The 22,500-nt window shown below is 39.0% G+C and overlaps 1 protein-coding gene and 2 long non-coding RNA genes across 11 annotated transcripts in view; 2 read left to right on the top strand and 1 right to left on the bottom strand.

The window, feature by feature from the left end:
* Nucleotides 1–22,500, top strand: part of LOC147834365 (uncharacterized) — a 546,693-nt gene that overhangs the window by 93,731 nt on the left and 430,462 nt on the right. The window lies entirely within an intron of this gene.
* Nucleotides 1–22,500, bottom strand: part of LOC147834367 (uncharacterized) — a 32,722-nt gene that overhangs the window by 9,543 nt on the left and 679 nt on the right. The window contains exon 1 of one of the 6 annotated variants that reach the window (XR_015503722.1): nt 14,595–14,667. The exons of 1 other annotated variant lie outside the window; for it this stretch is intronic. This is a non-coding gene — a long non-coding RNA (uncharacterized LOC147834367). Of the gene's footprint in view, nt 1–9,370; nt 9,633–14,594; nt 14,668–22,500 lie in introns of those variants that run through there. 4 more of the 6 variants (XR_015503718.1, XR_015503721.1, XR_015503717.1 and 1 more) reach the window with 4 other exon arrangements.
* Nucleotides 10,357–21,546, top strand: gb:bf158330 (expressed sequence BF158330). 3 transcript variants are annotated; one of them, XM_087275502.1, is made up of 2 exons: nt 10,357–10,644; nt 15,205–21,546. In XM_087275502.1, exon 2 carries the CDS (start codon nt 15,305–15,307, stop codon nt 21,050–21,052), a length of 5,748 nt encoding a protein of 1,915 aa, XP_087131628.1. In that variant the 5' UTR covers nt 10,357–10,644; nt 15,205–15,304; the 3' UTR covers nt 21,053–21,546. The 3 variants fall into 3 exon arrangements, with proteins under 3 accessions (XP_087131628.1, XP_087131629.1, XP_087131630.1); XM_087275503.1 differs by having other exon boundaries at nt 10,412–14,678; nt 14,912–21,546; XM_087275504.1 differs by lacking the exon at nt 10,357–10,644 and adding an exon at nt 13,266–15,021 and having other exon boundaries at nt 15,113–21,546.

Raw genomic sequence — 22,500 nt, 5'->3', positions numbered from 1 at the left:
TACATACACTGTAAAAAAAAGGAACATAACCATTTTTTTTTAAATCTCTGATGGTAAGTCATGCTAAACGTTTACTATTTTAGACCTGTTAGGATTACCTAAATAATTTACATTGGCTAAATGCCAGAATATTGAGAGATTTTTTTGAGAAGTTTTAAAAAAATTTCTAGACAATCAGAAGTTTTCACACATTTTCTTGGTATTTTCTTAGCTTTGCTTTTAAACTATAACTTTGGTCAAGTGTTTTGGGTATCCTTCCACGAGATTCTCACAATAGTTGGCAGGAATTTTGGCCCATTCCTCCTGACAGAATTGGTAAAACTGAGTCAAATTTGTAGGCTGTCTTGCTCAGTCAAGCTTTTTCAACTCTGCCCACAAATTTTCTATAGCATTGAGATCAGGGCTTTGTGATGGCCACTCCAATACATTCACTCTTTTGTCCTTAAAGCACATTTGAACTAATTTGGCAGTGTGCTTAGTGTCATGGTCTGTTTGGAAGACCTATTGGTGGCCAAGTTTTAATTTCCTGGCTGATGTCTTGAGATGTTGCTTCAGTATTTCTACATAATGTTCTTTCTTCATGATGCCATCTATGCTGTGAAGTGGACCAGTCCCTCCTGCAGCAAAACAGCCCCACAACATGATGCTGCCGCCCCATACTTCACAGTTGAGATGGTGTTCCTAGGCTTGTAAGCTTTGTCCTCCAAATGTAACACTGGTCATTATGACCAAACAGTTCAATCTTAGCTCCATCAGACCACAGGACATGTCTTCAAACATTAGTCTTTTCCCCAGTGTCATTTAGCAAATTATAATCTATCTTTTTTGTTGATTCTGGCTTGTTGATTTTCCCATGTTGTATATAAATAAATATTATATATATATATACACACATATATATATATATATATACAAAGTTAAAAGCATAAGTTTACATACACTGTATAAAAAGGCACATAACCATTAAAAAAAGTCAGATGTTAATGTGACTAAATTTTCTCTTTTAGGTAAGTCAGGATTATATCAGTTTCTGTTGTGCTTAAAAGCAGAATAATGAGAGAGAGATTTTTTGAGAAATTGTTATAACTTTTCTTGAACGTCAAGTTTACATACAATAAGATTATTCTGCCTCTGGAAAAGCTCAGATGATGATGTCAAGGTTTTAGAAGTTTCTGATTGGCTAATTGACAACATTTGAGTTAATGTGAGGCACAACTGTAGAATAGTATTTAGGGAAAACTCAAACACGCTGCTTTCTTGAGTGACAACATGGGAAAATCAACAAGCCAGAATCAACAAAAAAAGATAGATTATAATTTGTAGAAAAGATGTAGTAATACTAAATCATTAGTCAAATAACTGAAGTATGGCTGCAGCTTTTAATAGTTTCTAGATAGTTGGTGTAAATGCACAATGGACGACAGGCGTCCATCAGCAGGTTCTGTTACCCGGTTAAAGGTCTTGAATAACAACTTTTTTTTTTTTTTTCTGGAAAGTATGCAGACTCTTTAGGGGGCTTCAGTAGGTGGTCAGCAGGGCATGACAGGCGATTGTGGACAAGCGCTAACAGGCTGCATAACAAACACACACACAGGATTAATGGAGCATTCAGAAAGTGCTGAACACGCCAGCTCATGTAGTTTTTCTTTATTCTGTTTTCATAAACTGCATGGAGACATTGACCATAGCAACTCACCATAGATAGATAGATAGATAGATAGATAGATAGATAGATAGATAGATAGATAGATAGGTAGATAGGTAGATAGATAGGTAGATAGATAGATGCATGGATAGATAGATGCATGGATAGATAGATGCATAGATAGATAGATAGATGGATGGATGGATGGATGGATGGATGGATGGATGGATGGATGGATGGATGGATGGATGGATGGATAGATAGATGCATGGATGGATAGATAGATACATATATGGATGGATAGATAGATAGATAGATAGATAGATAGATAGATAGATAGATAGATAGATAGATAGATAGATAGATAGATAGATAGATAGATAGATAGATGCATGGATGGATAGATAGATAAATATATGGATGGATGGATAGATAGATAAATATATGGATGGATGGATAGATAGATAAATATATGGATGGATAGCTAGTGCTATGAATAGATAGAATGATAGATAGATGCATAAATGGATGGATGGATAAAACGATGGATAGATAGATGAATAGATAGATAGATGGATGGATAGAATGATGGATAGATCGATGGATGGATGGATCACATAAGAAAATACCATTTGCACTGTTTGTATAAGTGTATATATGGAATCTTTTGCTATTTGCATGTTTAATTTGCTATAAGACTGATGCTGTTTTCAGTATAACGTGCCGCTTCTTTTGCCAAACACACTTGTGAATCTCCATCAATGCCTTCAGCCTGGTGTGTGTCCAGTAGCACATGGTGGAGAAACAACACCATCCTCCAAAATGCTTTTCATAATCTCTTAAATCACAACAACAGTGTTAGAAGATCTTTGTCTGCTCTATTTATGTCTAAACATGTGCAGTCCGGCGAGCTGATGGTCTTAAAGCCACACTCTACTTTTATTTTTAGGCTCATTTTACAGCTCTGCTAAAGTTAAACAAGTTGAGTTTTATTATCTTTTAATACATTCAGCTGATCGCGGGGTCTGGGCGATAGCTGCGATAGCCCTTTTAGCTTAGCTTAGCATAAATCATTGAATCAGATTAGACCATTAGCATCTCACTCAAAATTGTTTTGATCGTTTTCCTCTTTAATCATTGACTATTCTGTAGTTACATAATGTGGCTTATGAAAAAAAAAATCCCCAACAAAGCCCTACAATTGCGCCAACACTTAAAATCGGCATAAAATCATTTCGACTGCGGCAGCCAATGATACGGCAGCAAAGTTCCTTGTTTGTTACGCCAGAATGCGAGTACAGTTCTTACTGTAGAATTATCTGCCTACAAAACAGCAACTACAACAGAGTCGAGCTTTAAAATTTCTCAAATCAAAACAAAAATATTACATTATCAATAGCTTGCTAATGGTCTAATCCGATTCAATGATCTATGCTAAGCTAAGCTAAAAGTACTTGCTTTAGATGGTAAAACTCAACTGTAAAATGATTATAAAAGAAGTCATGTCTTCCTTTAAATTAATCAACATTTCCTTTATCATATATGTTTATTCTTTATGAGATAATTATTTTATTTGTTATTTATTTACCATGAGTCTTGTGTATCGTGAGAATTAATGGTTGCATCACAGACTTGGTCTAATGCTGTGTGATTTGTTTTCATCTCTGGGATTTGTTGACATCTCGATGTCTCAACTTGAGTCCGCTTTGCTCCAGATATTCTTCCGTCTGCGTTTGACGTGTCATGTGAGTCTTTTGCAATGATTCAGTGTTGTAATGTGTTGTTCTGTACTCTGTATGTTCTTAAATGATGTTTATATCCACAGATATGAACTTGAACCAAGAAATTATCTTGTTTATAAATGTTAATCAGTTAAATATTTGTTGATATTTTACATTATATGCATTATATTTTAGGTAATCTGAAGCACAGTTGTATGTTTATGTGGGGAACAGACTTGCATTTAAATACATTACTCAAAATCTGCCTGAATAGCTGTGAGCATCTTTGAGATTTATTCTCTCTTTTGTTTGTTTGTTTGTTTATTCATTCATTTGTTCATTCAATTTGTTTTTGCATTTAGTAATTTGTTTGTTCGTTGAGTAGTTTGTTGGTCCGTTCATTCATTCATTCATTCATTCGTTCATTCAGTAGTTGGTTCATTCAGTAGCTCGTTCATTTATTAATTCAGTAGTTCATTCATTTATTCATTCAGTAGGTCATTCATTTATTCATTCAGTAGTTCATTCATTTATTTATTCATTTTTTTTGCATTTAGTAATTTGTTCTTTCATTCATACATATTTTTTGCATTCAGTAATTCATTTATTTATTCATTTTTTGCATTCAGTAGTTTGTACATCATTTATTGCATTCAGTAGTTCATTCTTTCATTTATTCATTTTTTTTAATTTAGTAATTTGTTCTTTTATTCATATATTTTTTTGCAGTCAGTAATTCATTAGTTTATTCATTTTTTGCATTCAGTAGTTTGTTCATTCATTCATTCATTCATTCATTCATTCATCCATCCATCAATTCACTCATTCATTCAAGTAGTTCATTTTTTTTCATTAATTCATTCAGTAGTTCATTTATTCATGAATTTATTCAGTAGTTCATTCATTCATTAAATAGTTCAGGTATTCATTATTTTTTTGTATTTGTTTGTTCATTCATTTCTTGCATTCAGTAGTTTGTTTGTTCATTCATCCATCCATCCATACATTCATTCAGTAGTTTGTTCGTTCATTCATACATCCATCCATCCATTTATTCAGTAGTTTGTTTGTTTGTTCGTTCATTCATTTAGTAGTTTGTTCATTCGTTTATTTTTGCATTCAGTAATTCATTTGTTCGTTCATTCACTTATACATTTTTTGCATTGGTTTGTTCATTCATTCATTCATTCATTGCATTCAATAGTTTTATTTGTTTGTTTATCCATCTGCCCATGCACCCATGCATTCATTCATGCATGCATTTATTCATTCATTCAGTAGTTTGTTAATTCGTTCGTTCATTTAGTAGTTTGTTCATTTATTCATTCATTATTTACATTCAGTAATTTATTTGTTCATTCATTCAGTCATTCATTCATTTTGTGCCTTTTTTCATTCATTTATTCATTGCATTCAGTTTGTTCATTTTTTCATTCATTAATTATGCATTCAGTAATTTGTTCATTCATTCATTCATTCATTCATTCATTTATTCATCTTTTGCATTAGGTGATTCATTCATTCATTCATTCATTCATTCATTCATTCATTCATTCATTCATTCCTTTTTTGCATTTGGTAATTTGTTGATTCATTCATTTTTTTGGATGTCCGTTCAATCATTTGTTCATTTTTTACATTCAGTAATTTGTTTGTTCGTTAATTAATTTTTCTTTTTTTGCATTTAGTATCTTTTTCCATTTTATTCATTAACTATTTGCATTTTGCACTAAATAAGCAAAATAAGCTGAACTATCACGTTCTAATAACCATCACAGTCAATACACAACAGTAACATGATCCAGGGCATCTGTGGGCAGTGGGTGCATGCCCAGGCCAGCGCATCAGACATGCTGGTATTTACTGGCTGCTCTACTCCCGTCCCATGCAGAGAATGATAGCCGTCCCAACAGCTATACTGCCATCCCATGTGTGGATGTCCATCATCTTAAATAGAGCTCGCTCACCCTGGACTCCCCCTAAGAGCTCAAGAGTCCAGTTGTCCTATTATAGACTTGCCTAAGAGGACACTGAGTGGACTTTTGGAAATGGTGAGACAGGGTTGCTAAGGATAGAGACCCGTCTGCCCTCTCCTTATGACCTTTCTCACCTCCCGGTTCACATTAGCAGATGGTAAAAGGGAAGCGCGCTCCAGATGCGTACAGTGCTCTGAATGCTGACACTGAGACTCACACTTTAAATGTGATTAGGGAGGAGGGACTTTCCCCATATGAGCACATGGACCATGCACTGGGATGACAAAACAGAAGCGGCTGTCTGTGTGTGTGTGTGCATGCACTTGAGCTGATGCAGATTTTCTCTATGAAGCATAGTTTTTCCAATAATTCACCTACTTTTGCTAATTATTCCTAGGTTTTTAGACTGATCAGAACCAAACCAGTGCAGAAATATTACCTGGACAATGAACATAAATAACTGTAGAAAAAAAAGTTTACATTTGGATTTCCGCACAAAAGTGTACACAAAATATTGGGGGGATTTGAGTGTATTAGCTTATACAGTTGAAGTCAGAATTATTAGCCCCCTTCGATTTTTTTTTTTTTATTTCTTTTTTTTTTTTTTAAATATTTCCAAAATGATGTTTAACAGTGCAAGGAAATTTTCACAGTATGTCTGATAATATTTTTTCTTCTGGAGAAAGTCTTATTTGTTTTATTTTGGCTAGTAGAAAAGGAGTTTTACATTTAAAAAAAAAACATTTTAAGGTCAATATTATTAGCCCCTTTAAGCTAATTTTTTTAATAGTCTACAGAACAAACCATCGTTATACAATAGCTTGCCTAATTACCCTAACCTGCCTAGTTACCCTAATTACCTAGTTAAGCCTTTAAATGTCACTAAGCTGAATACTAGTGTCTTCAGCTAGTGACAAAGTGACAAAGATAAAATAAATCAGTTATTAGAAATGAGTTATTAACACTATTATGATTAGAAATGTGTTAAAGAAATCTGCTCTTTGTTAAACAGAAATTGGGGGAAAAAATAAACAGGGGGGCGAATAATTCTGACTTCAACTGTATATTTGCTCTCAATATTTGTATTTTTATTCATTTTTTGATGATTTTGTGTAATCTGCTTTCTACTTGTTGCACAGTGGTCCTCACTTGGCTTGTGTCATATCAAAAAATGCTGAGATCGCATGCATTTACTTTTTTTAAGACATATAGTAGGTAGATCTACTGTGCATCCGGAAAGTATTCTTAGCGCTTCACTTTTTCCACATTTTTTTATGATACAGCCTTATTCCAAAATGGACTAAATTGATTTATTTCCTCAACATTCTACACACAACACCCCATAATGACAATGTGAAAGTTTTTGAAATTGTTGTAAATGTATTAAAAACAAAAAAGCTGGAAATCAGATGTACATCAGTATTCACAGGCTTTGCTCAATACTTTGTTGATGCACCTTTGGCAGCGATTACAGCCTCAAGTCTTGTTGAATATGATGCCACAAGCTTGGCACACCTGTCCTTGGGAATTTTTGCCCATTCCTCTTTGCAGGACCTCTCAAGCTCTATCCGGTTGGATGGGAAGCGCCTGTACAGCCATTTTCAGATCTCTCCAGAGATGTTCAAGAGGATTTAGGTCTGGGCTCTGGCTGGGCCACTCAACGACATTCACAGAGTTGTTGTGAAGCCACTCTATTGATATTTTGGCGGTGTGCTTTGGGTCATTGTCCTGCTGGAAGATGAACCGTCGCCCCAGTCTGAGGTCAAGAGCACTCTGAAGCAGGTTTTCATTCAGGATGTCTCTGTACATTGCTGCATTCATCTTTCCCTCTATCCTGACTAGTCTTCCAGTTCCTGCTGCTGAAACACATCCCCACAGCATGATGCTGCCACCACCATGCTTCACTGTAGGGAAGGTATTAGCCTGGTGATGAGCGCTGCCTGCTCAAACACAACTCCAAAGAGCTGTGAATACTGATGTACATCTGATTCTATAGCTTTTTTATTTTTAATAAATTTTTAACAATTTCAAAAACTCTTTTTTTCACATTGTCTTTATAGGGGATTGTGTGTAGAATGTTGAGGAATACAATTTATTTGGTCTATTTTGGATTAAGGCTGTAACATTAAAATGTGGAAAAAGTGAAGCGCTATCAATACTTTCCTGATGCACTGTACACAGTTGAACCTTTATTTCTGAGACTTTATAATGCAGGCAATGTAACAGATTTTGTTTTGTAAAGCACTATCAATATTCTTGAGAGTCTGGCCGAGTACAGTGGACAAACAGGTGTTGCTCTGACATGTGACAGATAAGATGAGATACGAAAGGTGTGCCAGAAAGAAAGGCAGGCCATTACTGTATGAAATACTGGCAGCTTCAAATAGAGCCACTAAAATAACTCTGATACCGTGTAGGTGTAAAGAGCACAGCCAAATTTATCAAATTACATAATGACGAATTAAGGACAGCAACAAACTGCATGCATGTTCAGTAATAAATGTCATTTTCAGTTGTGAATCTAGCAAGCGCTCTGTACTGTTTACTCTAACCATTTTCACAGCGGAATGAACCACCAACAAATCCAGCATTTGTTTTACACAGCGGATGCCCTTCGATTCACAACCCAGTACTGGGAAACACCCATACGCACTCACATTCACAGCAAGGTTATGATAGTTTTGGATTTTTCATTAGTTTTAGTTTTTATTTCGCTGAATTTTTTTGTTTTAATTAGTTTTAGATGGAGATTTACTAATTATTATTAGCTTCTATATTTTTAAATTGTTTAGTTTTAGTTTAGTTTTTATTAGTTTCAGCATTAGTATTAGTTTTATGTTTTTGTTTGTTGTTTTTTATTTTGTATATTGTTAGCTTGTTAGGTGCAAGATTCAAAACCCTCAGATTAAATATTGAATAATAAAAACCAAAGATGGGCAACACAGTTGCGCAGTAGGTAGTGCTGTCGCCTCACAGCAAGAAGGTCGCTGGTTCGGGCTCGGCTGGGTCAGCTGGTGTTTCTGTGTGGATAAGTTGGCAGTTCATTGGCGACCCCTGATTAATAAAGGGACTAAGCCGAAAAGAAAATGAATGAATGAAAAACCAAAGATAGGCTACATTATTTTGACAAAAGAACACTACCATCTACCACTACCATCCACCCATCCTCAAACACAACAGCCCACAAGATAGCAGCCTTACTCAGGGAAACTGGAGCACCCAGAGGAAACCCACGGGGAGAGCATGCAAACTCCACACAGAAATACCAACTGACCCAGCCGGCCAGAGGAACATTTTTAAAGGTCTAGTGAAATTAAAATGTTTTTTTAGATGTCAGTATCAGTATATCAGTCTTTAAGGATATCTATAAGCTAGTGTGGTACAAAACAATGACAACAATAGCTCCTTTTACACATGCACACCTTTCCGGGAAATTACCGGCAATATACCGGAAAGGTGCGTATGTGTGAACAGACCCTTTTTGAAAATACCGGTAAATTCGTTCTGGCTATTTTCCGGAAGGAGAAGTTGTAGATTCCGGTAATTTGCCGGAATGCTGCGCTGTGTGAACGCAGAAGGAAGATTGTCGGAAAGAGCGCGTGCACGTCTAGAACGTGCTGACGTGAGACGTCTGCTTTGGCCAGTCAGAACAGACAGACTCATTCACGTCCGCGCGGTTTATGAGAATAAAAGCCTTTGAATATTTTACCAGACACATTTAGCTGCTAGATGTTTGTCAGATAACGATAATTTGTTCATCTTAATGCCAACCGTGTAAATAATTATCGATAAGATGCTTATGATAAGCCATTGTTTGTTTACCTTTAAGCTTTGCATGTGCCCGTGAAACAGCCCATGAGCACACACACATTTCCTGTACATCTCGACATGCGAAATTGTTTCTCTATATTTCATCGGAGTTGTTCACAATACTGATCCATCCACAGAGTTTGTGATGTAGTCAAATGTTTACAAACACAAGCGCAGCCGTTTAGAGCTCATTTCTGGTTAATGATGTCAGAATTTACCGCTATTTTGGAATGGATGTGTGAATGCTCTTTTCCAGAAAAATTCCGTAACGTCCTCGCCTGTGTGAACAGCAATTTTTTGAATTTACCGGTAAAGTTGTTCCGTAAATTTTCCCGATATTTACCGATATTTGTGCTGCCCATTATTTTCCCGATATTTACCGATATCACTGTGTGAAAGAGGCTAATGACGCTTTGAGGAGATATTAAACTGATATCAACATGTAAAGCTTGTAGTTTGTCACTTCCGCCTAAATGGATCAACTTTGTTTCACGTCACGGGACATTTAAAAGGTGTTTTCTTCTTTCAGATCAAACCAACGTACGAACCCGCATAGACCCAGGATTCTCACTGAAATCAGTCAAGTTTGGTGAAAGAGAAGTCATGGTTTGGGGTTACATTCAGTATGGGATATGCAAGAGATCTGCTAAATGTATGGCAATGTCAACAGCCTGAGGTATCAAGACATTTGTGCTGCCCATTATTTTCCCGATATTTACCGATATCACTGTGTGAAAGAGGCTAATGACGCTTTGAGGAGATATTAAACTGATATCAACATGTAAAGCTTGTAGTTTGTCACTTCCGCCTAAATGGATCAACTTTGTTTCACGTCACGGGACATTTAAAAGGTGTTTTCTTCTTTCAGATCAAACCAACTAGCAGTACTAGATAGACGCAAGCAGGATCTGCTTAACAACTGTAGGCAGTCTGTCACGGTAATCAGACTCCATTAGCCACTCATCCTACACTTTGAGTTTGGTGACACTGCTGTGGGTGATGCAAGGTGCTATATTTGCCTGGCCTGTTTGCGAGACAAATGACTCCCACTCAAGCCCAGCCGCCACACAACAACATCCCATGCGTCCAGAGCTGCTGTGTTCATGTGAAATATTGCGGAACGCTGGAGCTATAGACTCTGCTATGGCACTCAAGCTAGCGGTACCAAAATAGCAGACGACTATTTCTATTTCATCTGTCGCCCACTCGACACCAAACAGTCGCTCAGATATGTGCTCTCGCTAACTCCTTCCTGCGTTACAGCTCTGGCCTTGCCGGCAACTATTTCGGTAGGGTGTGTGCTCGGCTCCTGCTCCTCCAGTCTTTTCAAGAGCTCGCTTGAATATGGATTTCTACCTGGTCGTGTTCAGAGAAGGACATTTTGCTATGGAGTAACACAAACATCTGACTTCACTCGGTGTGATCCGTACCATTTTTGATGTCTTTGATGAACGGACTTTCCAAAGGATGAAATACAGAAGCACTATAAAAGGTAAGGACTCACTTTTAACGTGGCTCAGTGCATGTAATACACTGTCCAAGTGTAAATCATTTCCCTTCCAATATTAAAAGAAGTGAAGATCTGCTCACGTTATTTTATAATAAACAGCATATTATTTTGAAGATCTTTCCTTGAGGTTAGTCAGGACTTTATCACTGTACTGTAGATCTTCATTTCACATAAATAAAGTAGCAGATGTGGGGAAACTACCCAGACTGCAAGTTGATACAGAATTATGGGCGGTGGAAAAATGTCATGCTGTCCAAGTCTTCTTGGCCACTTAGTGCATGCCTTTACATGCTTATAAATACATCCTGAGATTTGTCCTTGGATGGCCAGCATTTGAGCTCTCTGAGATAAAATTTCAAGACAAAATGAATGTATTAATGGTGCACACCACCTGACAAAAGTCTTGTAGTCAATCCCAGTTGTAAGAGCGACGAACAATACCTTGATTTCTAGTTGATCATTTGGAAAAGTGGCAGATCATCTGTTGAACTGCATCCCGATCATCACACATACGAACCCGCATGTGAAAGAGAAGTCATGGTTTGGGGTTACATTCAGTATGGGATGTGCAAGAGATCTGCTAAATGTATGGCAATGTCAACAGCCTGAGGTATCAAGACATTTGTGCTGCCCAGTACACTACAAACCACAGGAGAGGGACAATTCTAGAGCAGGATAGCGCTCCTGCTCATACTTCAGCCTCCACATCAAAGCTCCTGAAAGCAAAGATGGTCAAGATGCTCCAGGATTGGCCAGCTCAGTCACCAGACATGAACATTATTGAGCATGTCTGAGGTAAGATGAAGGAGGAGGCGTTGACGATGAATCCAAAGATTCTGAGCAAAGACTGTCCTAATTAAATCATTCAAAATCAAAACATGATCATATTTTATTGTGGTCAAATAAGTGTAATCTAGAGGCCTTTCATAGAAGCCACTTCTGATACCAAATGATCAACTAGAAGTTAACTTATTAATTGTTGTTTTTAAAACTTGTATAGGCCACAAGAGTTTTGTCAGGTAGTGTATTGTATGCACATCTCAATTCAATGACAGATGTAAGCAGTGATGAGTGCTGGTAAATGGATTCGGGTCAGAGGACAAATATGGGTTAATGAGTTATTCCCGGATCAGCCACACAGTGCGGCAGCTGCAGTGAAATGACTGAATGATGACTAATTTGTGTTCTCTGGAGTGCAAATAATTCCAAGTATAAATCCCGGGTTAATTTGGAAGTGCTTAACAACAATTGTGGCCTTTCAGGTATAAAAGTATTCAGTCACACTTTATTTTGATGGTCCGTTTGTTGAATTACGTTGCATTGCATCTACATGCCAACTAATTCTCATTAGATTATAAGTAGACTGTTAGGGTTAGGGTTAGTGTAAGTTGACATGTACTCGCAAATAGTGATGGGAAGTTCAGATCATTTTACTGACTTGAATCTTTGAGTCTCGTTCATCAAGATGAACGAATCTTTTTTCGAGTCATTTCGCTCATTTGGTTCAATTTGCCAAAATATTATTAAAATGTTTCTGAATTGCTTCCAAACACATCTACAACTAGCTTAAAAGGTTGATCACACGACAAATAAGTCATAAATAGATTATTATGAAGGAAAAAATAATAATAATTCAATGTTGACCTGCTCTTTTGTCTATGAAGGCATTTTTATCTCTTCACCTCTTCATGTACTCAAATGTCAGGGGTTCATTCACGTAACACTGACAGTCACATATAATCTTAATCAATGCACAGTCTAAGCCGATAGGAGCCATGATCATTCGTTTATCATGTGACAGAATGACTCAAACCCGAGGAATCGAGAGATGAACGGATCAATTCTTTTTTTCCGGCTCTAAACGCATATGATTGGCCCGTGATGAACGAGTGACTCAGACCCGATAGAGGACTCGAGAGATGAACGGATTAATTCTTTTTCCGGCTCTAAACGCATATGGTTGGCTTTTGCCAATGTGATGAAGACTTGAAATTAACGATATCAACTGCACAAATGTGCGCACGCGCAGATGAACGAATCACTCCCTGAGAGGACTCGTAGTTTCCGAGTCATATTGAAGATTCGTTCAAAACGAACGAATCATTTATGAGCGACCCATCACTACTTGCAAAGTTTCTATAGTCAGTGAAATGTCTGTTGAAGGAGCAGTATCAGCAGATATTAAGCAGACAGTCTACTAATACTCAAATGGACCGATAAAATAAAGTGTTACCAAGTATTTCTTTTAAAAAAAGTAGATCGCAGTGTTCGCAGTAAAAAAAATCCATGCATAGTTTGAAAATGTAATTGTTTTACTAAACGTTTGCCAAGGGTTATGCAGGTGGCCTGTGCATGTGAAAGGCCAGCAAGACATCTGCCTTCTTCTAAAAATAGTTAGTGTTTGGCATGGTGTGTCTTTCTTTACTGTACATAGACACAGGCTGGGTTACCAACCACCCAGGAGGTCAAAGCAATGTATTTTAAGGTTTTAATATACAGTTGATGTCAAAATTATTAACCCATTTTTTTTCCAAGTATTTCCTAAATTGCGTTTAACAGAGCAAGGAATTTTTCACAGTATTTCCTATTATATTTTTTCTTCTGAAGAAAGTCTTATTTGTTTTATTTTGGGTAGAATAAAAGCAGTAAAAAAGGTCAGTATTATTAGCCCCTTGATGCTAGGGTGTTCCCCAACTAAAAGTTGGCAGATCAATTGGTGCCAGGCTGCACAAGAAATCATTAATTATTTTTGTTGTATTTATTATCTGAATCTGAATAATCTGTTATGTTGAAAAGTCTTTTATTTTGAAAAATGACCATACTCTCTTGATCAGTTGAGCCGCCAAATTTAACCCACAAGCAGCAAAACGCGTAAAAAACAGACATCTTTAAAAAAAGTTTCTTTGCTAAGGGGAAAAGGTCCTGTAAAGGACCCACGAACTGCCAAAAATTAGATCTTCTACCCATTCGTCAACAAATCAGGTGAATCCCCTATGTCTGTGCAAGAACAACAACTGATGGAGATCGCAAATGACGGCGGCCTTTTAAGGGCCTTTTGCGCATCACGTTTTTTCTAGAGTTTGCGCAAGTTCGTTATTTCCAATAGAGGTGTGCGGCTTGCGCGTGCAATCAGCGTGATCCACTCGCGCCTTCCAGAGGCACCCAATTAAATGAATCCCGTGATCACAGCACGAGTCACGTGACAAGAATTGACTGAGCTTCAGCTTGTATGGAATATACACATTTTGGTCGACTAATTATCTCAGATAAACACAGAACACCCAACCAAATGCTTGTCATCCTCTGAGAAAACGGTTGATGTGAAGCGTTGACTGTTCTGCGGTGATATAAAGGTTGAAGACCACTGGTCTACAGAACAAACCACTGCTATACAATGACATGTCTGATTACCCTAACTTGCTTAATTAACCTAGCTAAGCCTTTAAATGTCACTTTAAGCTGAATACTAGTGTTTAAAAAAATATCTAGTGAAATATTATTTACTGTCATCATGGCAAAGATAAAAGAATTAAAGGTGCAGTAGGTGATCTTTCACAATGCTAACAGCTTAGCATACATCTCTGAATCACAGTCCCTCCCCTGCCATCTAGAGCCACGCCTCCTGAAACAGGAGCATCGCAAAACAGTCCTCTCTCGTGTTAAAAGCGACTAGTGCTTGTTTACTTGCATGGTAAATAATATAGGGAGAGACTAGGCGGAATAGCGCTATGTACTTGTGTTTTGTTGTTAAACTAATTAAAATCTACATTATCGATGCTGTAAAAGGTCCCTGTGACTGAAAATAGTCTTATCAATCTTTTATCGGAAGATTTTAGTGGCTGAACAACACTTCTGTGAAGATATAACCCGTTTGTAACAACAACATCACATACGTTGCATGAAGCAAAAATAGTTTTAAAACAAAACATTACCTTTCTAAGAGAAATCCTTCAGTCATTGTTTCATCCTTTCTCCAGCGTGCAAAGGTAACTCCAATGTTGATTCAGGTTTTTTAAGCAGGTTTTTACTGATCGCGCACGCCCTCTCTCTTGAACGCGCGGCACCAACAGCGGTTGGCGGAGCTGCGTACAAACGGCTGCGCAGTTGTTCAAATCTGCATTCGCTGACAGACAGTCTGACCTGCTAATCGGAATTATGAGAGATGTCGGTCCGACTCTATTTAATTGGATGAACATTTTTTAGTTTTATGCCTTACCCAAAATATAAAAATACATATAAATACATTTAGATCATTTACTGTAATTATTACTCTTAGACTGTGAAGAGACTTTCAACCAGCACAACAAAACATGCTTCAGAAGACAATCACCTACTGCACCTTTAACTTATTAGAAATGAGTTATTAAAACTGTTATGTTTAGAAATGTGTTGAATAAGTCTTCTTTCTGTTAAACAGAAATTAGGAAAAAAATTATACAGGGGCTAATAGTTCTGACTTCAACTGTATTAGTTAGTAGTCTCCAAATATGCTTTTTAAATGTCTTTGGGCGAAACTGAAACATCTTTTTTTTTTCTTTGCAGGGAAATCATAATGTAATCTGCAATCTGTAGAGATGACAAAGAAAGAAGAGTCAAGCCGGGTCAGTTCTGCGTCAGACTGAAGGACTGGGCATACACATTCATGATGAGCAACCAGGAGAAGCGCCACAGGACGAGCATGCAGCACCTCCGCTATCTTAATAGCTTTATGGATGAAATAGACCGCGAGGTCATGAGCCTGACTGATCGAGCTTTTAAGAGTCTATGCATTGGAGATGAAGCAATCTACAATGACTCAGAGTTTTCCCCCTCTCCAGTCAGCTGCCGCAAGCCAAAGGTGGAGGATGTCTCAAAAAAGACACAGGAGAGCACACTTTGTGCTGTCAGAAAACTTCATTCTCATCCAATTAATGGAGCAATTGATCCGTTGAGTAGGCCAAGTAAGTCATCTAAAGACTCTTCACTTTTTGCAGTGTTTGCTGCCAAAAAGAATGGCGAGAGTGCAAAGATGACAAACGGTGACTCGTGGGACAAATCTGCTCTACTCAGCATCCAAAGGGAGCTCTCGGAGTTTTCTTCAGACTATCACAGTTTAACAGCAGAGCACCTTTCGCAAGCCAAAAATCATCTCAAATCAGATGAAAAAGGCTCGGCCGAAAAATCAGGCAAGAATGAACTGATACCTTCGGGAAAATCCTCGAAGAGCAAGCACCACAAAAACAACAAACTGAGAAAACTCAATTATATAAACTTTTTCCTCCACAGTGAGTTCAGCCCATTCTTATCATGGAGGGATTTTAATAAATTCTCCATTGGGCCAGAGCACATTTCAGAGATTATGTTAAACGACAGATCACCTGAATGGTATGATTCTCCTCTTTACAAGGAATTAACTGCAGCGCATGAACACTATAAACTAAGTCTCCCCACATCAGTGGAAAAGAGTCCTGAACAAAAAGAGACTCATTCACCTAAACCTGTGAAATCTGCAGCCCCTACTGTACCCCCAAAACCTGACAAAGAGTCCGAGCACATCCAGCGTAGTATTCCTACAAAGGTGCCTCCACTTGGAACTGAACAGAGATGTAATTCGGAAAGGGCAGAACCTTGTGCTCCATGGCGAAAAAGCAGAAGCAGAGCCAAAAGTGCTGCTCCTGTGGGGCACTCCATCATAAACTCCCCAGTCTGCGAGAGGAAACATGCTGGAGAAAGGAGTGCACAGACATTTAAAAAAGATGTGAAGACAGTAGAGGACCAGGCATCTGCTAGTTCAACTCCTTTCAGCATTTCACAGCTATTGACACCAGTGATACCCTCCAGACATGGAACAGGAACCTCAGAGATACTGCAAACTGTGCTTTCACCCACAGCCCTGGAGATCCCAGCACTCCCCGAGAGAGATCTGCATCCATCACCTGAGATTAAAAGGGAAGTCTACAAATCTATAGCATCCAGCTTGTTGTTTAATCTCAAGGACAACAGAAAAAGGGTTAAGACAATGTACAGCCCACCAAAGTTTAAAGGTTTGGATGCGGCAAATCAAAGTAAAGAGTCTCCCCAACTTGAAGTGTCAAAAGACGAGCTTGAAATACCTGAGGTTTCAGATGCAAAAACGATTTCACCTGCTCGTCAGAACCCTATCATATCCCCATTGAGTCCCTTGTTGGAAAATGCCGACACTCAAACTTGTTCTCCTGCAAGTGGCAGAGTACCAGATGACTATTTGGGATTGAGTCTGCTTCAGTCTGGAAAAGTCAAATCAAACCGGAGCCCTGCAGCTAACAAGGCAACATACCCCTCATTACAACTTTACCAAAAATCGAGTCCCGGGGAGATTAATGTTAGAGCGTCTGCTCAAACTGTGGTCGACACTTGCTCTCAGGTTTACAAAGACAAAGCCACTAAAGATCATGACACAGAGGGCAATTATCCCAGTGAATTAGAGCTCCAAAGTAAAAATATCCCTGTAGAGTCAAGACTAAATGCCAAGAAACTCACTGTGGGTTTAAATAGCGAAAGTAATACCGAAAACAAATCTGGAAAAAGTCCAAATGTAAGTTTAGCAAATACGGAAAGACAGATCATTAATGAGAGTCAAATTAAGGACAGGTTGAAAGCTACAGAAATTGTCAGTGCACAGAAAAGCCCTGTCAAAGAAAAGGAACTGAACAGAAAAGAGGCAGGGGCAAAGCATGTCTTTTCTGCACGGCAGAATAACTATATTAAAAGTCAGAGATTTGTAAGTACAGATGATGATAATGATCAAAATGGGGATAGTTCTAATCTAGAAAAAGGGTTGTTAACTGTAAAGGATAATAAAAATGGTGATGACGGACGGCCCAGGCATTTAAGGAATGCAAAAACAAAAGGTGCAAGACAAAAGCAAAATGAAAGCATGCATCGAGAAAAAGTACTAGTTCAAACAACAGTAGATGCACCACTGCTGATAGAAAGTGTTCATGTAAGAGGAGAAGCTACCACAGATCAGAGCAATATTACATCAAACAGTGGTTTGGGAGAACAAAAAGAGAAAATAGGAAACCCTGAAACAATGAAAGGAAACACTTTTGCAAAGAGAGCACTGTTTGCATCAATGGAACAAGGGTCTAAAAAGACAAATGCACCTTTAAAGAAAGATAATGCTGTCATTGATAAGTATGACCTGGCCAAAATGGCTCTAGAGGAAGTAATTGCTGAACGAGAACAAAGGAAGTTATGTAAGGCTGTCTCGAATGTTGAAGCTTCAATCACTGATAGAAAAGGAGTTGGGTGTAAAGAGCCTCAAGATGGTATTGAGTTACCTATCAAGACAGAAAAAGAGCTACCTTGTATATTCCTGCTAAATGAGAGGGTAAAGGGTACAAAAGAAGGCAAAAGTCAGAATACTGTATCTGCTAATAAAACAAATTGGCAGACTGTTAAAACTATGCCAGGAGACATGGCCAAACATGGTGAAAGTCATGTGTCTGAGGTAAAATTAGCCAGGCCCTGTAAGCAGGAAGAATCTTTTGGGCAGTGTCAGCATTCAGAACCTATAAAATATAATGAGACAGACAGGTTGCGCCTTGTAAGTAAAGAAAGCAACACAGAACATATCAGCAAGGGTGAAAACATTTGCCAAAAGAAAGAGTTGATTAATCAAAATAGAAGTGATTTAAAGAAAGCTGCACAAGTAAGTGATCATTTGGGAAATAATGGAATTAATTTTGTGGCACAGTGTGAGGAAGAGTTGGGTGTTGACAAAAAAGACAAACCTGACATACCCCCAAGAAGAGGTAGAAGTAATTCTCAGAGTAATGAATGCGTTGGTGAAAAGATTGAAAGTAAGTTAGACTTTAAAGAAGGTGATGCTTCTGTCAAAACTGAGGAAATGAAAAGTAGAGAAGCTAGTAAAGTTCAGTCAAGTCAATCAAAGAATCGAGGCCCAGTGAAAGGAAATGTCACATCTCTGAAAGAGAAATATGACAAAGAAAGTAAGATGAAGGTTGTCGAGAAAGATCTGTCTGTTGAAGGAACATGTTCTGAAAAGTCTATGGGAGCTGATGGTGATAAGGCTTCAAAAGACAAAATGAGACACAAATGTGTTCCACCAAAACTCACAGTCAGTGATCCTGAAAGTGAGACTTACTCCATTATATACAAGGAGATGGATTCAGAGAATGAAAGAATGTCTACCAACTTTTCAAGAGAAAAAGGCAAGGAACATTCTGGTTCACAAAGGAAACAAAACGTCACCCAAAAGGATATACATGACAACATAAATGAAGAACTGCAAGATGACAAGGTAAAAGTGAATAAAAAGGAAGAGGACGCTGTACATCTGAAGGAGTCGGAGGACAAACAGAACAAATCCAAGGCTCCTTCTAAAAGCTACGTCAAAGACTTCCTAAATGGACTTCTAGGTCTTTCAAGCTCAGAAAAGCTCAAAACTGTCAGTGACCATGAGGAAGAACTCTCTGAAACATTGTCTTCAGAGTCTTTCAAAACCGATAAAGACAGAAAGGACAGTATAACAGTTTATGATATCCTCGGAAAACGTTACTCCGTAACATCACTAAATGGTAAACCGACACATCACAGCAGTCGGTCTTCAAACTCAAGTGAATACTCTCTATTACATGAATTAGAACCAGGAGCACAACCTGAAAAGTTTTCAAGGAAAACCGACAACATGAAAGAAAAGATAGATGGAAAGGTGAAAGAGGATATCCAGGAACCAACAATGGATTCCTGCTCTTTGAGCAATCATGAAAGTGAGTCAGATTTCTCTGACAGGGTAGTTTCTCCACCAAGCGATATGGACAAGAGGGGATGGGTACAAAGCTTGATTGAGTCAGCCAGAGACTTAACACAGATCTCACACAGTCATGCCTCCTCCGGGGATCAACAAGAAATAGGTCAACAGCTTTCTATGAAAGACAATTTGAATGGATCTGAGATTGATGAGCAAGATCTGGATCTCTTCAAGGACCGTATCCATTCTCCAGTTCCTGTACATGGTATACCAGTCAAGAGCCCCCCACCAAACCAGCCAGCTATGCATTTCTTGTCCCTTCCAGCAACCGTAAAACAGAGAAAGTTGTCAGCTGGAAGTGCCTCAGTTTCTGAAGATGAGGAACAGCGCTCTGCTGTTAGCACTTTATCTGAGGGCCTGGATGGATATGAAACAAGTGGAGGGGATCTGATGGAGGAAAACACTTCTAGTACTGCACCAACTGAGGATGCGGAGGGACCCAGCGAGAGATCTGGTTCAGCTTGCAGTGGAAACGGCCAGAACAAGCCACCTGTTGTACCACCAAAAACCGAGAAAGCTCTACGCCGAGCCATGAAGCTCACCACAAGGAGGATACAAAAAGCTGAAGCCAAAAGCAAATCTGAGCGTAAAGGCCGGAGCGGTGACAAAACTGTCAAGGCTGAGAGGAGGCACCATGGCACTGACAAAGTACATGAGCACAGGTCCCTTAGCATTGACAGGATCAGCAGCAAACACAGTGAGCATCTCAATCACACATTTGAACCTAAATCTCAAAGAAACGAGAAGCATGCTAGACACCATGATGATCCAAATAGCCAGAGCAGTGAGGATAATGATCCTAGCAAGAAACTGCACCATGCAACTAAAGATGAAGTCAAACAAACCAGTCAGACTGGTGACTCAAAGAGTCATAACCTTGAAAAACAGCAACAATGCACATCAAACCACGGGGATCATTTGGAAAATGGCAATGTCACTAATGACAGTGACAGACTGGGTAGAAGGACTGAGAAATACTTGCCCAAAAAACTAGAGCGTAGGACGCAAAGTCTGGACAGATTTTTAAGGGATAAACACGAAAGTGTGTCAAGTAGCGCTGGGAAAACCGCTGGTGAGTTTTCGACAGAGATATCCCAGTTGTCCACTCCAAAGGCATCACCTTTGCACCACAACAGCATTGAACATGCTTATGCACCTGCCAATAACCTTGTAACCCAGTCCTTCCCAGTCACCCAGAGGAAGCTCTTACAAGACCCTGATTCGGGACAGTACTTTTTGGTGGATATGCCATTGCAGGTTAAAACGAAAACGTTCTTTGACCCAGAAACAAAGACTTACGTGCAACTGCCAGTTCAGTCTCCTGAGCGACAAGCTCCGCCGTTGGAGGTTATGAACACACCATCACTTATGGTGTTTCATGGCTTTGTTCCAGTGCCTGTGCCATCCCAGAAGTCTGTTGTCAGGACTCAAGGGTCTGTGATTCCTCCTGATGATCAGGAAGGCTTTGATACAAACAGGAAACAGATGCAGGGGGACTTTTGTCCGATGCAAAACGAAGAGGTAAATCCTTACATTGAGCCTGTGTATATAGCTCAAGAACATACACCTGAAGAGGAAATCGATAGCGTGAGATGACAACATCCAGACTGAGCCAGGCCATAGAGATTGACTGTGAATGAAATCAGGGATTTGTGTTGTTTGTAGATTAATACCGTCGGGTGGAAAGTGGGAAAGTGTTGTATGATGTTCTTTGTGTATGGTACAGTACACCTGATGAGGATTGTAAATGATTATTCGAGTAAGGCAACATTCTAGTTCTACTGTTGAAAGCACTTGTCTATTTATAACAGGAAGTTGGAGTTTTCTGCCTTACCGAAAGTAGTTTTGCTCTCTTGAGAGGATTTTTGGCAAATGAATACATTTGTTTTGATACATCTTTTATTTGTCAATGCAGTATTTAGTCTGCATCAGATTAAAGGGATATGCACATACAGTAGGTGTTGTTTATGCTTAAAATTGTATGGATTTGGCATCACTGTTCGGGGTATATTTTTGGAATGATTTAGTACTTTTAAAGGGATTGTTGCTTCAGAAAGAACCATTCCAATAAAAGCATCATCAATAAGAAACTGCCTATTTATTTAATGCCGATATCTTTTTAATCCGAAGACCCTGTTTACACCTGGGCTGTTTCTCAATTCCATGAATGCAGAGAACGGACTTGTGTTCTTGTGGAGAGCGGTCTTGCCATTGTAACGGAGGCCAGCTAGTGTGTGCTGTGCAGGTAAACCTCACTCCTCTGACCTCTCACTCCCATCTGGGTCACGGCACCAATGTAACCCCGCCAGTCCTACGCCACCCAACCCGCTCTGAGCTGGTATCGAACCGTCGACCTTCCGCATGGGAGTCGGGTGCTCTACCAAGGAGGCTAAAGACCATGGCCTCTAGCGTCTGTCGCTAGAGCACCCGACTCCCATGCGGAAGATCGACGGTTCGATACCAGCTCAGAGCGGGTTGGGTGGCGTAGGACTGGCGGGGTTACATTGGTGCCGTGACCCAGATGGGAGTGAGGTTTAGGGGGGTGAGTGTAACGGAGGCCAGCTAGTATGTGCTGTGCAGGTAAACCTCACTCCTCTTACCTCTAATGGTTTTCTAGCGACAGACTCTAGAGGCCATGGTCTTTAGCCTCCTTGTTAGAGCAACCGACTCCCATGCGGAATGTCGCCAGTTCGATCCCAGCCCGGAGCGAGTTGGGCGGTGTAGGACCGACGGGGTTACACCAGGTGTCCTTGGAAGAACGAACTCGGGAGACCACGAGAACAGAGAACGCGTCCTTTGAGAAATGAGATGCTGCGTTCTTCCTGATGCTCGCGTGACCTTCACAGGTTTTAAATGGAAAATTATTTAAACATTACAGCATTCATACAACAACTTATTGTCTTTCCCCTTTTTTAAAATATATACTCTGCATAAAAACATTAGAAATTTACGCTGCACAGCATAAAACAGATTTTAATACGAATGTCAGCAAACAAACACCCTTAATGTGTTTTTGCCTTTATTAAGATGTTCATGGTAATGTT

The sequence above is a fragment of the Danio rerio genome, chromosome 12 (assembly GCF_052040795.2).
Source record: "Danio rerio strain M-AB ecotype USA chromosome 12, GRCz13ab, whole genome shotgun sequence".
Taxonomy (NCBI): domain Eukaryota; kingdom Metazoa; phylum Chordata; class Actinopteri; order Cypriniformes; family Danionidae; genus Danio; species Danio rerio.
This window is presented reverse-complemented; position numbering and strand designations above follow the sequence as displayed.

Coding starts and splice junctions, on each gene's coding strand:
- gb:bf158330 (XM_087275502.1), top strand. CDS start 15,305: ATGATGAGCAACCAGGAGAAGCGCCACAGGACGAGCATGCAGCACCTC.